At 49.8% G+C, this 13,148-nt stretch overlaps 4 protein-coding genes across 4 annotated transcripts; all 4 read right to left on the reverse strand.

The window, feature by feature from the left end:
* Window positions 1–4,467: 4,467 nt before the first annotated feature.
* Window positions 4,468–5,183, reverse strand: CC1G_10382 (cytochrome P450; the record flags this gene model as incomplete). Its single annotated transcript, XM_001839946.2, has 4 exons — window positions 4,468–4,476; window positions 4,517–4,781; window positions 4,836–5,024; window positions 5,077–5,183. The coding sequence occupies 4 exons, from the start codon at window positions 5,181–5,183 to the stop codon at window positions 4,468–4,470; spliced, it is 570 nt and encodes a 189-aa protein (XP_001839998.2).
* A 653-nt stretch (window positions 5,184–5,836) lies between these two features.
* CC1G_10384 (O-methylsterigmatocystin oxidoreductase) lies at window positions 5,837–7,992 on the reverse strand (the record flags this gene model as incomplete). Its single annotated transcript, XM_001839948.2, has 11 exons — window positions 7,735–7,992; window positions 7,547–7,676; window positions 7,296–7,487; window positions 6,978–7,242; window positions 6,795–6,924; window positions 6,722–6,735; window positions 6,476–6,665; window positions 6,338–6,419; window positions 6,157–6,285; window positions 5,965–6,108; window positions 5,837–5,909 (listed from the first exon to the last, which is right to left on the reverse strand). The coding sequence occupies exons 1-11, from the start codon at window positions 7,805–7,807 to the stop codon at window positions 5,837–5,839; spliced, it is 1,422 nt and encodes a 473-aa protein (XP_001840000.2). The 5' UTR covers window positions 7,808–7,992.
* Window positions 7,993–8,602: 610 nt separating this feature from the next.
* CC1G_14017 (hypothetical protein) lies at window positions 8,603–9,290 on the reverse strand (the record flags this gene model as incomplete). Its single annotated transcript, XM_002911933.1, has 3 exons — window positions 8,603–8,633; window positions 8,920–9,046; window positions 9,125–9,290. The coding sequence occupies 3 exons, from the start codon at window positions 9,288–9,290 to the stop codon at window positions 8,603–8,605; spliced, it is 324 nt and encodes a 107-aa protein (XP_002911979.1).
* A 1,466-nt stretch (window positions 9,291–10,756) lies between these two features.
* Window positions 10,757–12,920, reverse strand: CC1G_10385 (cytochrome P450; the record flags this gene model as incomplete). Its single annotated transcript, XM_001839949.2, has 10 exons — window positions 10,757–10,940; window positions 10,993–11,203; window positions 11,262–11,451; window positions 11,516–11,529; window positions 11,588–11,720; window positions 11,780–12,044; window positions 12,099–12,287; window positions 12,341–12,473; window positions 12,530–12,619; window positions 12,860–12,920. 10 exons carry the CDS (start codon window positions 12,918–12,920, stop codon window positions 10,757–10,759), a joined length of 1,470 nt encoding a protein of 489 aa, XP_001840001.2.
* Window positions 12,921–13,148: the final 228 nt, after the last annotated feature.

Genomic DNA, 13,148 nt, shown 5'->3' on the forward strand with positions numbered 1-13,148 from the left:
ACACGGAACTGCCTTCTCCGAACCCCCACCGGACATTATCAATGACGAAGAAGAATGGGAAGTAGAAGCGATCATCGCGCATCGCCGACGAGGACGGGGATACCAATATCTCACCCACTTCAAAGGCTACCCATCAAGCGAAGATTGCTGGTTACCAGAGCGAAACTTCGAAAACGCACAGGAAATACTCAACGCCTACAAACAACGACATAACCTATAAAACCTTTACCCAGACTCCCCATCCGACAGCATGTACAACCACACCAACTACTACAAACGCTTCCAAGTCTACATCGGCCGACCAGAAACTGTCCAAGAAGCTTCCGACCGCTACGATAAAGAACTCAAACACTCCCGCGAACACTACTACTTCTGTCGCGCGTCCTTCTGCATCTACCACTTTCGCTATTAACCCCCTCTTCATCCCTTCCATGACGGAACGTCCCTCTAACAATTCGCTCCTCCCTCCATCTATCCGCAAATACCTTGAAGAATCAGAAGAACAAATCCAAGCCATCAAGACCGTCAACGATATCAAGGAAGTCGTCGGTGCTGACGCCGCCCTCCTCCTTGTTGGAGAACGTACCCCTGCCATCTGTCGCCTATACGCCACCCTTGTCCAGGAACACGAACGCATCATCAAAGAGAAGTTTCACCTTATCGGACATTACCAAGCCCTCGACGCATCAGTCACCAAATTCTTCGAAGCCACCCAGAAGGTCCTAGACGGACTCAACGCTCAAGACCAGATCCTCGAACAATCTCGCCAACGGGTTGAAGCAGAACTCCTTCGTGACCTCGACGAACTCAAGAATGCCATTGGACAAGCCCAACTCATTTCTGCTTTCGATCGTCGACGAATCCATCTCGCTTCCCCCGTACCTTCTTCCTCTGGCAATCACAGATCAGTTTCCACCATGGCTCCCGGACCGGTCGCCAGAAGCAACGTTCCTTCTGAGCCCGACGGCTTGGTTCGACCTTTGTCGAAGAAAGAACTACGCAAGAGGGATGGTCATAGGTGCAACGAATGTGGCGAAACCGGACACTGGCAATGCGACCATTACTCCTACAGATGCACCCTATGCGGCAAGAACGCTCCCGGACACAACTCTGGTTCCCGATGGTGTCCCGATTACCGACCAACGCCCCGCAACACTTCACCCGATCAGTATGACGCACTCTTGGACGACGGAGACTATGATGACTACTTATGGGGAGACGAAGGAGAACACAATCTGAACACCTGATGCGGAGCATCAGGCATACGAAGGGGGTACTGTTACGAACTCCCCTATTTCTTCTCCTTGTTTCCCTCTACGCACCCTACCTTTCCAAACCTTCCGGACTTCCGTTCTCTCCGTAGTTCCGTTACCTTCGCTTCTTCGATTCTCCCGCATTTCCGAACCTTTCGTACTTCCGTTTCTCTCGTATTCCGTACCCATCGATACTCCTTACATTGTCGCTTTCACACCTTCTTTCGCTCTCTTCCAAACCTCTTGATAGCTCGCCAACTCTACTATAAATACTGTCTCTCTGTAGTAGATATTCCTCAGCCTGTTATCGAGAACCTTTCCCTCAGGACTTCTATCGCTCTCAGCTTGATCCTCTCTGTCTGCGATAGTGACAGGCCACTTGAACTCGACTCCAGAACCAGAACTTCGATCCAGAACTCTAGAGCTCCAGAATCCCAGAACGACTGTTGGCAACGATAAGTCCTCGTTGCCCGAAGTCGTAACAAGAGTCACAAGGCTGCGCGAAGGCTGCGCGAAGAGCGAAGAAACAATAACGGAGTAACGAGGCAGTGCAAGAATGGAGAGAACAATAAGACGTAGGGCGAAGGGTATAACGAGGCAGTGTTCCATGGGAGAAAGTGTCCGTGTCGAGAATAAGAGCAAAAATGAGAATAAAGAAAAGGTGATAAGAGCGATGAAAGCGATAAGATAAGATAAGGAAAAATAGGGGCTCGTACTTGCTGTTCACGACAGTAAAGGTAGGTTATTGGGATTCCTGCGCGACCGCTGGAGAAAGGACCTGACAAATACAGCGACCATCATCAGCACGAGGCTGAGACGGATGAACGAGTGGTTCCTCTGAGTGTAATCATGGTCGAAGAAAGATTGTAGTCGAGCTAGAGACATGACCAAGGTCACCAATTGGCGATGCTGTAGAATTCCATATCCAGGCATCAAGTGAGGCCATTTATACCTCCGGTCTGAGATGTATGGAGTTGTCATTGCATGGGGGACCCGCCAAAAGCAGTTGTGATTGGTAGGAAAGCTCAGCCATGCGTGGAATCAACCTCTCTCTGAAACTGGCGAGAAGATAGGGCCTGGAATTAAGGGCGCCGCTCCATGTGTGTCGTAATTGAGCCTTGACAGAACTCACAATCCTTGAGTGGGAACACCCCAATACATTCCGTCATGTTGGCTAGATCTCCTTCCGGTGTTGGTTTTTCCGTATCGAAGCCAGCCGATGATCCAGATTCTTGGCTAAATAAAGAGACAGGCTTGGATGGTTTTTGTTTGAATTACACAGTAGAGACCAAAAGGAGAAATGCAGACGAGTGCATGAAACAGTTGACCCTCTTTACCAGTAACAATGCCCCGTTTCCGTAACATTACCAATCAGGTAACGAGAATCTTGTGACTCTAGATAGAAGCAAGGAAACGGAAGTAGTTGGGAGCATGTACACCGCTGCGGAGTGAATTGCGGAGTAGATAGGGGGATCATCCGGGTGCGCCGATTTCAAATCCCCTAAAGGTGTAATTCGTATCAATGTACTGTTACGATATGACACTGTGACCCAGTCAGCTGGGCTTCCTTTGGCAACATCACGCGTTTTCACTACTCAGGGCAGCCGAAAGCGGTATGCATGGCAAACGGGTTGAAAGTATGTGTGGGAGGCGCATAAATTGAAAGTCCTCTTAGTTAAGTCTCCAGATCTGTCTCGTCTCCTAACGGCAAGTACTTTACATCCATTTCTTTTCCGTGGACAAGAAGTTCCCATCGCCTCCATCGTCAGTCCAAAGCCGATCTTCGTTGAGTTTGACGATCTTCATCATAACTGAATCCTCGGGAGAGCCGGTCTCTGATCCGAACCTGAGTTCCGCGAGGCACGGGCTTCAGATCCAGGGTGTGAAAGCAATTATCGATATCGCAGCGCGTCTGAGTAACATTGCTAGTATATGCACATCTCCTCAGACTGATGGACACCGAAACCGCGTCCAGTGGAGCAGGTGGTTGGAGTCGTCAACCGAAACAATGGACATCTTAATTCTCGGTCTGGGATTGCACTTTCTACTCGAATGCCATTATAGATCGTAAAGTTAGAGAAAGGCTGGGACGAAGGAAGCTATTTCGAGCTGGGTGGAGAGAAAACTACTCCAAAACCAAATTCAAATGAGATTGGGAGCGGGGAACGACCTCGCACTTGAACATTTGCGGATTGCTGATGGAAGATTCAATCAGTCTACCCGGCTACAGGAGCCCTACCCTGGCACGTACCTGACCATGTCAGAGCTTACTTCTAGCTCCAATGGCGGTATCTCGCCATTTATATCCTTCCGAGGCTTGACATCGAATACAGATAGCAAGCATGCTGTCATGAAGACCAGTGCCTCGTTGCTGAGATGACGTCCGGGACAAATGCTAGAAGCCGATCGTTATCTCGAGCGTGAAAGGTCATTTCAATCGAGCACTCACCGACGTCCGAATCCAAAAGCTACTGTGTCTGGATCCAGTACATCCGGGTTGATTCGACCATCTCTCATAAATCTCTCGGGATTAAATTCAAAGGGATTGTTATAGGTCTCCGGATTGTGCAAAATTGCCCTGTAATAATCGTCAAATTTGCGGGTACCGGGATGTATATGAGAACAAGAATCCATTACCATGCATTGTAAAGGACTGTAGTACCCTTTGGCACCAAGTGTCCTTTATACTCATAATCTTCGGCAGCGACATGTGGTACCCCTTGCTCCCCGAGTTAGTAGAAGGTGCTTCGAAGGACAGGAGATTTGGACTCACCAAGTGGACCTACTGTGTGCCATCGCGTGACCTCCTTGACTATGGCGTGGATATAAGGAAGTCTATCGCAGTCGGCCCAGGTTGGAAACCGATGGCTGCCAACGATTGCGTCAATTTCCTCTTGAGCGCGTTGTTGGATTTCGGGATGCTTTGCCAAGGCTATGAACAGTGCAAATGCGGAGCTGACAGCCTCCGAAAAGGGTTAGTCTTTTGCCTTATCCACGTTTTGTTAGGTGACCTACAGAGTCAGAACCGGCTTACGGCGGGTGTCAGTGCGCATAGCCAACTGAGCGAAGATATCCGTACCTGTGTAGCTTATAACTGAAACGTTCCTGGCGACCTCCTCCTGTGACGAATACTCTAGAGTTCCCTCTGCTGGGAGCGCTTCGATCAGCTGAGTCGCTACGCTCGGAAACTCGCTTTGAAACCCATTTTTCTACGTCATGTGCCCTGAGTACCTGATAGAACACGAAAATGGACAATGCCATACCACTCTCTCTTTCGTTTCATTGAATGAGTGAACAACGGCAAGCTCGCGAGCTGTCTTGAAGTAGTCAAACCTCGCCCTCCATGATGTTCCCGGAAACCAGGAGGGGAAGTGACGAAGCCAGGGAAAGATATTCACCAAGAACCTTCCTGGGGCGAATATCTCCCCGAAGCCTTCCACAATAGCTTGCGCATGCTCGATCAGCCGCTTGTTGGCGCCTATGTGGCCGATCCCATATGAAATCCGAATCAGGACAGTACCAAAATAACTATGCCGGAGGGTCAACAGGCTTATAAAAGAGAAAGCTACGGAGCGTACTTACTTGCGCGATTCCCGATGAATGCTGAATGGATCAGCAGCCAAGCGACGTAAGAAGGCAAGTCCTTCTTGCTCGATAATTGGCCGATACTTGGCCACTTCTCTCTGGTTGAAGAACTGGTGAAAAGCCTTTCGATGGGCACGCCACCGCGGTCCGTAACTCATAGTCCCAAAGCCAAAATCCAAACCGGTCCTATGAGCGGTGAGACGGGATTTCTTCCAGACACGAAGGGCCTCCCACTTACATCTCCAGCGCTATCAGTTGCGGACGGTCCGAGAAGATTTGCGCTTTCTTCTCCAGTAGATCAACGGAAGCGGACAGGGAGTTCAAAATCATCAGAGGCTTGCCCATGATCTCGAGGTAGATAACGTCGCCTGCGAAATGTAAGTCCCTTCATCTATCCAAGAGCTTGAGGAAGGTAGGGTACCATATCGCTTTGCCCATTCGTTATACACCGCCCAAGGATGTTTCGATGGGAGTTGAAGCATATTTCCTATGATCGGAAGGCCTTTTGGCCCTGGTGGCAGCGGGAGTCCGCCGCGGAGGAACCATTTACGAAGTGTCGTCGCTATGACAAGACTACCCACTGCAATGGCCGTCCAAAAATACGAGTCTGAGGCTCCAGACTTCAGAAGTTGCAGTCCTGCTAAGGGGGTGTTCGACATGGATGACAGGTGGGAAGATGAGGGCAATTCGAAGACTCTGTTCACTCGTATCCAGTTGGTGTTCGTGTCAAGACGCTGAATTGAGCCTTGTCACAGGACCACGGAGATAGTAGCTCCCTCCTTCGCCATGTTCGCGACTGAGTTCTAAAGTTCAGACATGAAGGGCCTCACGGTCAAGGGTCAACTGTTGAATTTGGCTAATTACAGCCGCTGGGCGCTGATGAATCCTGAAGTTCGACATCTCGTTACGTTCTCTGTTGATTGTGGCTGCAAGGTAGTGTAGATAACGGAATAAATGACAACATGTATTCTATGCAAATAACTGAAGCAGTCAAGGAATCAATCCAATGACAGAAGGGCGAGATGTTGTTCAGACCGAGGGACAATTTCACACTCGTAGTCCAGAGGTGTACTGTAATTCGCGTCAGTGAGCACTGTTCGATGTCGTAGGGAAGGAGCACACTAACGAAACCATATGAGATGTGGTCTTGAGCTCAAGCTTAACTGGATTGCCGTGTTCGTCTTTGGGAGGTCGAATATTGAACACGGCCAAGATGATCGTGGTCATATACATCAAGGCTTCGTTGCTCAGGTGGCGACCAGGGCAAATCCTAAAGACCGGTAAACACGGTTCCAGCATAGTTGTAAGAGTGACTTACCGACGACCAAATCCAAAGATGGCAGCCTCTGGATCCAACACGGACGGATCGATTTTGCCGTCCTTCAAGAAACGCTCCGGTTTGAACTCAAAGGGATCCTCGTAGATTTCGGGGTCGTGCATGATGCCCCTATGAAGTACCGTGTAAGTGCGTTGGATTATTCCAGAATAATCATACGCACCAAACGTTTACCAGCACGGAGCTGCCCTTGGGGATTCGGTAACCGTTGTATTCGTATTCCTCCGTCGAGACATGGTTCAGACCTTCACAGTGTCAGCGCGCTGAACTCGGAATTCGCACAAACGAGGTGTACACACACCTAGTGGAACGACTGTATGCCATCGAGACACCTCCTTCATGATCGCTTGGACATAGGGTAACCGCGGGAAATCATTGAAAGTTGGTAGTCTGTCGCTTCCAACAACCGAGTCAATCTCTTCTTGGGCGCGTTTCTGAACCTCGGGACGCATCGCGAGGGCTAGATACAGTGCATACATCGAGATGACAGTCTTGTATGCAAGTTAGTCCACTGGAACATCCATCGGGCGTGGTAGGGGTGACTCACAGTATCCGATCCAGCTGGAGGAAGAAGCTGAAATCAGGGTTCCAGATCTTGTAGAGTAGGTGAGCATACGAACCAACGAATCCATTGACAGCAATGGCTCTCGCAACATTAAGCTGCTCTTCATACGTTTCGTGGCTTTCGTCGGGCAAGTTTTCGATGAGACGGGCCGCAATGCTCGGAAATCCATCTTGAACGCCTGCCCTCTGCAACACAGCATGTCAGAATTGATGCATAGTGCAGCGAATACCCCGCGCACCAGTCGAGCTTTGGTGTCGTTTAGTGAATCAACAACAGCCAGCTTGCTTGCGGCAGAGAATTTTGCAAACTTCTGCTTCCATCCGGTGCCAGGGAACCATGAAGGGAAGTGACGAAGCCACGGGAAAGTGTTGACGAGGTACGCGCCGGGCAGTAGAGACTCGGAAATACTCTTGACCACGACATGGGAGTTCGCGAGGAGCTGTTTGTTGTATTCGTCGTCGCTGGAGCCATACGAAATCTTCAAGAGGAGAATGCCGAAGAGACTGGTCAAGAGTCAGTAAAGCGATTCTCAGGGTCGGATCGATGAACGACGAACTATCTTGAGTCCAGGAGGAAGTTCTTCGGATTGGTTGCGAGACGCCGTGCGTGAGCGATGCCTTCTTGTTCGATGACTGGGCGATAGCTTTGGACCTCGCGCGCGTTGAAGAATTGGTGGAAAGATCGCCTATGAGATCGCCACTTGGCCCCGTATGGAAGGTTTGCGGTAACCCATTCAGAGAGACCGATCCTAGTATAGCCGTCGATGGTGAGTACCAGAAGGGAATATTGGAACAAAAAGAGGCGCACAGGTCGAAAGCAATTAACCATTGCCGACTCGAGAAGATGCCAGCCTTTTTCTCCAGCAGATCGACAGCAGCGGACAGGGAGTTAAGGAGGATGATCTCTTCTCCCGCGGCATTTAGGTAAATGATGTCACCTTGTAAAGAAGAAGAATGAGCGTCAGTGAGTCGGGCAAGGGGTGGCTCATTTCGTACCATAGCGCTCCTTTGCCCATTGATAGTACACTTTCCATGGCTCTATGCTGGGCATTTGAAGGAAATTGCCCATGATGGGAATGCCACGAGGCCCGGGAGGTAGCGGAAGTCGCCTGGGCTGCCTCCACCTCTTCAAAAGGAAGGGCAAGAGGACTAGCCCCGTGGCTAGAAGGAACGCAGGACTAACAGATGGCAGCCCGGACAGGCTTTGGTTATGGCTGAGCCAGACATGAGAGAATGGAAGAGACATCGCTATCGGGAGGGTCCCGGGGATTGGAAATATAGGAAACCCAATGGCTGCCTTTATACCTAATGCTTAGAAAGTGGCTTTAAAAGATGACACAATCCTGCGTGGGACGCAAGTGATACAAATCGAGTGATAAGCAACTCACGGAAGTCTCAATTCAGCATTACTCGGTCTCTCGATGAGTCCGAATCGTAGCTCGTGCTGGAGATCCTTTGGCCACTGGCCACTGTCGAAATGATAAAGCAGTCGAGTTCTCCGAAATAGGTTTCAGGATACCAATCACGAAGTTCGTGCTCCAACAGAAGCATAATTAGACTATCTCTTCGCTGAACGGTCTTCGCGGGGGTCGGTGATGGATATCCATATGTCCTTTTCCTGGCGTCATCCGAATGACAAGTTACTCGGGTCCATCTTGCTGTGTTCGCACCACTTCTGTATACCGGTCAGAGTTAAGCTTTTGGATGTTGGCGGAGAGGCGTACCTACATAATTGAATATCGTCGACAGGTAACGCAAAGGTTGGTCAGAAATACAAAAGGTTGCATTGGGGAGGAACTTTGACCTGGACCACGGGGTGGGTCGTCTCTTGGTGATGCTCGAGGTAGATTACTGAATGCGGTTTTTAACAATCGAACTTCTCATTTCGCCGGTATCTGTGAGGAACCAGAGTATGAGCATCTCGACGCCTGAAAATCAACCGGAGTATTGATACTCTAGCATAAAAACAAATGCCCACGCGAACAAAAAAGCATACTTAACGGTACAAATTGTCCGAGGCAAAAGGACATTCACTGTCTCCATCCAATCATGGCATCGCGTTTACTCCACTAACAACGCCGGGTGCTGAGGCAAGCGAGGCTGGATCTCGCATTAAAATGGCTCAGGACCGCTAGAACAACGGCTTAGCTCTGATTTTCATCAAGGGAAAGGACCTCTTACAATATTATCCCAGTCTTCAGCTCGAGCGGGATATCTTCGCCATTCTGATCCTTCACAGGCTCGATCTTGAACACGGCTAACAAACAGGCAGCAGTGTAAAGAAGCGCTTCTTTGCTCAGGTCGCGCCCTGGACAGATCCTGCCAATCGGACAGTCAATATGGTCGCGACAGCATGCGGGGACGATCCACATACCTACATACGAACCCAAACGCCACGGAATCAGGATCCAAGACGGATTGGTCGAATGCTCCATTCCTGAGACACTGGCCGGGATTGAAAGAAATTCGAAGGGAATTTCAAAGATTTCTGGGCCGTGCGTGATGGCCCTGCATACTTCGGGTCCTGGGTCCAAGTGGAGCTCACCACGCATTTGAGAGAATGGAGGTGCCTTTGTGGATGAGATAGTGATTTTTATAATCATCCGATGGGAGGCAGAACGTAGTCAAGCATGTCACCCATGAGATGGAACGTACCAAGCGGACGAGACTGTGCCCTCGAGACACTTCCTTGACGACAGCTTGGATGTACGGTAGCCAACTGCAGTCGTCGCCGTCGGGATACGTTCGTCGAGATAAATGTTGTTCCCTGCGAAAGAAGCATTGTCAGAGACGAGTAGATAACAGTAAGTCGCGCCTACCGTAGATCTTTTACCATTCCTTGCAACATGTTCCACGGGTACCTGGAGTAAGTTTCTAAAAATGAGAATCGGTTAGCGAGCATCCAATGATGTTCCACGGGTACCTGGAGTAAGTTTCTAAAAATGAGAATCGGTTAGCGAGCAGGAGGCAGTGCCAGTCCTCAACGCCTTTTGGCAAGCACTCCTTTCAGGCCAAGAAACATGGTCAGGTAGCCGAAGTCCAGTTTAGAATGCCACGCGCATAGATGGGATAACCATGGTCTGGCGGCAATGGAAAACGGAGAGCACACATTACTGCGTCTTCTACGTTGACTGGAGGTTGTTCTGAGATCCAGGTGGGCTCCTTCGCACTTGCGTTTATATTCGAACGCGAGTTCTTACATATTCTCGGGATATTCACGTTCAGACCGTGAAACCCGTGGCCTCGACAGGCTGGTCTGATTGTATTATTAGACCTGTCTTCTAAGTTAAAAAAGAGTGACCATACCCTTCGCGAACCACTGGTATTGAGAGTTTGGAATCCCCGGACACTTAAGATAGCGACGGGTCTACGACTGAAGCCATCGCCATCTTGGATTCCCCAAATGATGTTTCTGACCGCAATTGCGCACTCGTCCGGTGCCGGTGAACGTCGAAAATTGTGTCATTGCATCGTTACTGGGGCCAAAGCGACGTAGCTGGCAGCGTCTGCAGTTACATAGGCGCCAGGATTGGCTCGAACGAGAGAAAAAAGGAGAAATCAACGCGATTGCCGCCAGGCGGTTTTCGGGATGGCGGGGTTTGATTTCCCCATCAACTGTTTGGACTCCACTTCTGGAAAGTCGCCCCTAACTTCCACTATCTGGATCATGACCCTGCTCAATTGGCGTCCTGTGCAGATCTGATTGAGGTGAAGTGAATAAGAGCTCTGAATAAGGTAGGAGCTTGCTTCATCTTCAATCGCTATCACGGATTCCGGATTCCGGTGCCGGCTACTCAGCTGCCGAAGCGCCCAAATCATGCGCGCTTAGCTTAAGTCAATGGTTTCAAGGTCTGTCCTGCCTTTGAGGGGAACCATCATCTTTTCAAATTAATATCAGTGCAGACGTTCATGAGTACTCGAATCCTATCCTAATGTTCCCTGACAAGGTTGGCATGATAATCTGAACGAGGAATGATATCGCATTCGTAAGGTAAAACCCCCCTACCGTCGTCGAAGGTCAGTAAGTTTCGTCGACGAGATGATCAGGAGAGACGTACACAATGACTCCAGATGTAATCTCTACGTTGATTGGAATCGACTTTCCGTGGCTATCCTTTGCGGGGCGCACAATAAAAACAGCAAGCAAGCACGCGATCATATATCCGAGAGAGTCGAGCGCGAGATATCTTCCTGGGCAGACACTAACATCGACGATTAAGCTCGTTCAACAGGCGTAAGGAAGAATGTACTGACCGGCGGCCAAACCCGAAAGCGGCTGTCTCTGAATCAAGGACATCAGGATTAATCTTCCCATCCTTGAGATATCGCTCTGGGTCGAACTTGAGAGGATCCTTGAACACCTCCGGATCATGAAGCATGAACCACAGGTTAGGGAAAATGGCGGTTCCCTTCGGTAGGAAGTAGCCTTGGTATTCGTCATCCTCTTTGATAGTGTGTGGAAGAGCTGCAATACACGAGAATCAATGATGTTTTACACCTCTTTGATCGCCCAAGACACTCACCAAATGGCGTGACGACAAACCAACGGAGGATCTCTTTGGTGATAGCCTGTATGTACTGGAGGCGGGGAATATCTTCAGGTCTTGGGAGGTTTCCGACGCCGAGTACGCTATCTATCTCTTTTTGTGCTTGGAGCTGGACTTCTACATTCGAGGCAAGAGCTGCGAATAGAGCTTCGGTTGTGCCTCCGGTCTAGACATAAAACATTGTAAGAACTTAGAATCAGCCAGTGCCATCTTGCTGAGAGTTCTCGTACCGTGTCAGAGCCACCTGGGTATGTTTGAGTTGATCGGTTCTACGAGCCATCGAATCGAACATGGGTGCTCACCGGCATAGCTGGCGACTGCGGTCGCTCGAGCCACATACTCCCTCTCTGCATACTCAGGGCTATTCTCGGGCGGAAGTTCCTCTATCAACCCACTCGCTACACAAGGATACTCGCGACTCTGATTTCCCGCCCTCTATTCTCAACCATAAGTATCCTGAAACGCTCGACGGATCTACATGGGAAGTCACCCACCACTCTATCTCGAACGTCATTAAATGAGTCGATAATCAACTCCTTCGTGATCCCGTTAATCTCCAGGAGTGTGCGCTTCCAACCAGCTCCCGGAAACCACGCCGGTACAAATCGCAGAAACGGAAAAACATTAACGAGGTACTTCCCTGGTAAACCAGCTTCTGAGAACCCTTTCGATACTATTTCCGCCTTTCCGATGAGGTCAGCATTGTAGACAGGGTCCGTCGACCCAAATGCAACCCTCATCAAGACCATGCCGAAGTACCTAGGGCCTACGTTAGTCCTTCCGTGACGCTAGACGTTGTGGAAAACCACTTACATTCTACTGCATTTACGAAAGTCTTTGGGATCTTTCAACAGTCGACGAACGAAGGACATTCCCTCCTCGTGAATGATGGGAGAGAAAATGGGAACCTTCCGTGGATTGAGGTGTTGCTGGAATGCTCGCCGATGGCTAGTGAACTCAGGACCGCAGTTCATCAGCCCTACCATCCACTCGAAGCCCAATCTAGGAACAAGTTCATCAAACCCGAACCCATCTTAGCACAGGAAGCGACCCACATATCGTACGCGGGTGAAGATCCAGGCCTGTCCGAGTAGTTGTTTCCTCTCTTCTCAAGCAAGTCGGTAGCCACAGATAACGAGTTGACAATCATCATTGACTGTCCCATCGCCTCCAAGTAAATCATGTCACCTGGGATGAGGCATATCAGCATTGGCGAGCAAAATGGAATCTGTAAAGCCACTCACCATACGTCTTCTTCCAATCACTGTAGACGAGCCATGGGCGCTCAGATGGAATCTGAAAGAGATTTCCCAAAATAGGCAGACCCTTGGGTCCTGGGGGTAGCGGTAGCCCACGAGGATTTCGCTTCCGTCCAGTAAAGAGTGATCGTAGAAAGAGAGTACTCGCAATTAGAATCGCAAGCAAAATCAAACGGTCATTGTTGGATGTTGAATGAAACCAGTTGGAACCTGCTTCGACGATGGCGTCGAGGCTGGGAAACGACATGAGGAACGCAAGATGGGTCAGAATGGAACGGACTCTGAAGGGACCAGGCTGCAAGTTCTTATACTTACGGGATGCGTTCGTCACGAGGTCAGGTACGGCTTTCCCATTCGGGAGCGCCAAAGGGAGCATTTCTGTTGGATATTTGAGCGTGATGGTCTTTCACGCCACTGTTATTCTGACACATAGTGTTTCACAAAATGATTCCACCATCCAGCAATGTCCTAGTCGCGAATCACCACCAATCGAATCATTGCACCCTGACGAGGGCGAAAGGTCATGAGGTCAATGCCCTGCACAAGCTGTCATAACCAATCTTAACTCTCCGAAACCAGACTTAACCTTCCCGTTAGTGGGGTC

Source organism: Coprinopsis cinerea (genome assembly GCF_000182895.1).
Source record: "Coprinopsis cinerea okayama7#130 chromosome 2 map unlocalized cont3.2, whole genome shotgun sequence".
Classification (NCBI taxonomy): Eukaryota; Fungi; Basidiomycota; class Agaricomycetes; order Agaricales; family Psathyrellaceae; genus Coprinopsis; species Coprinopsis cinerea.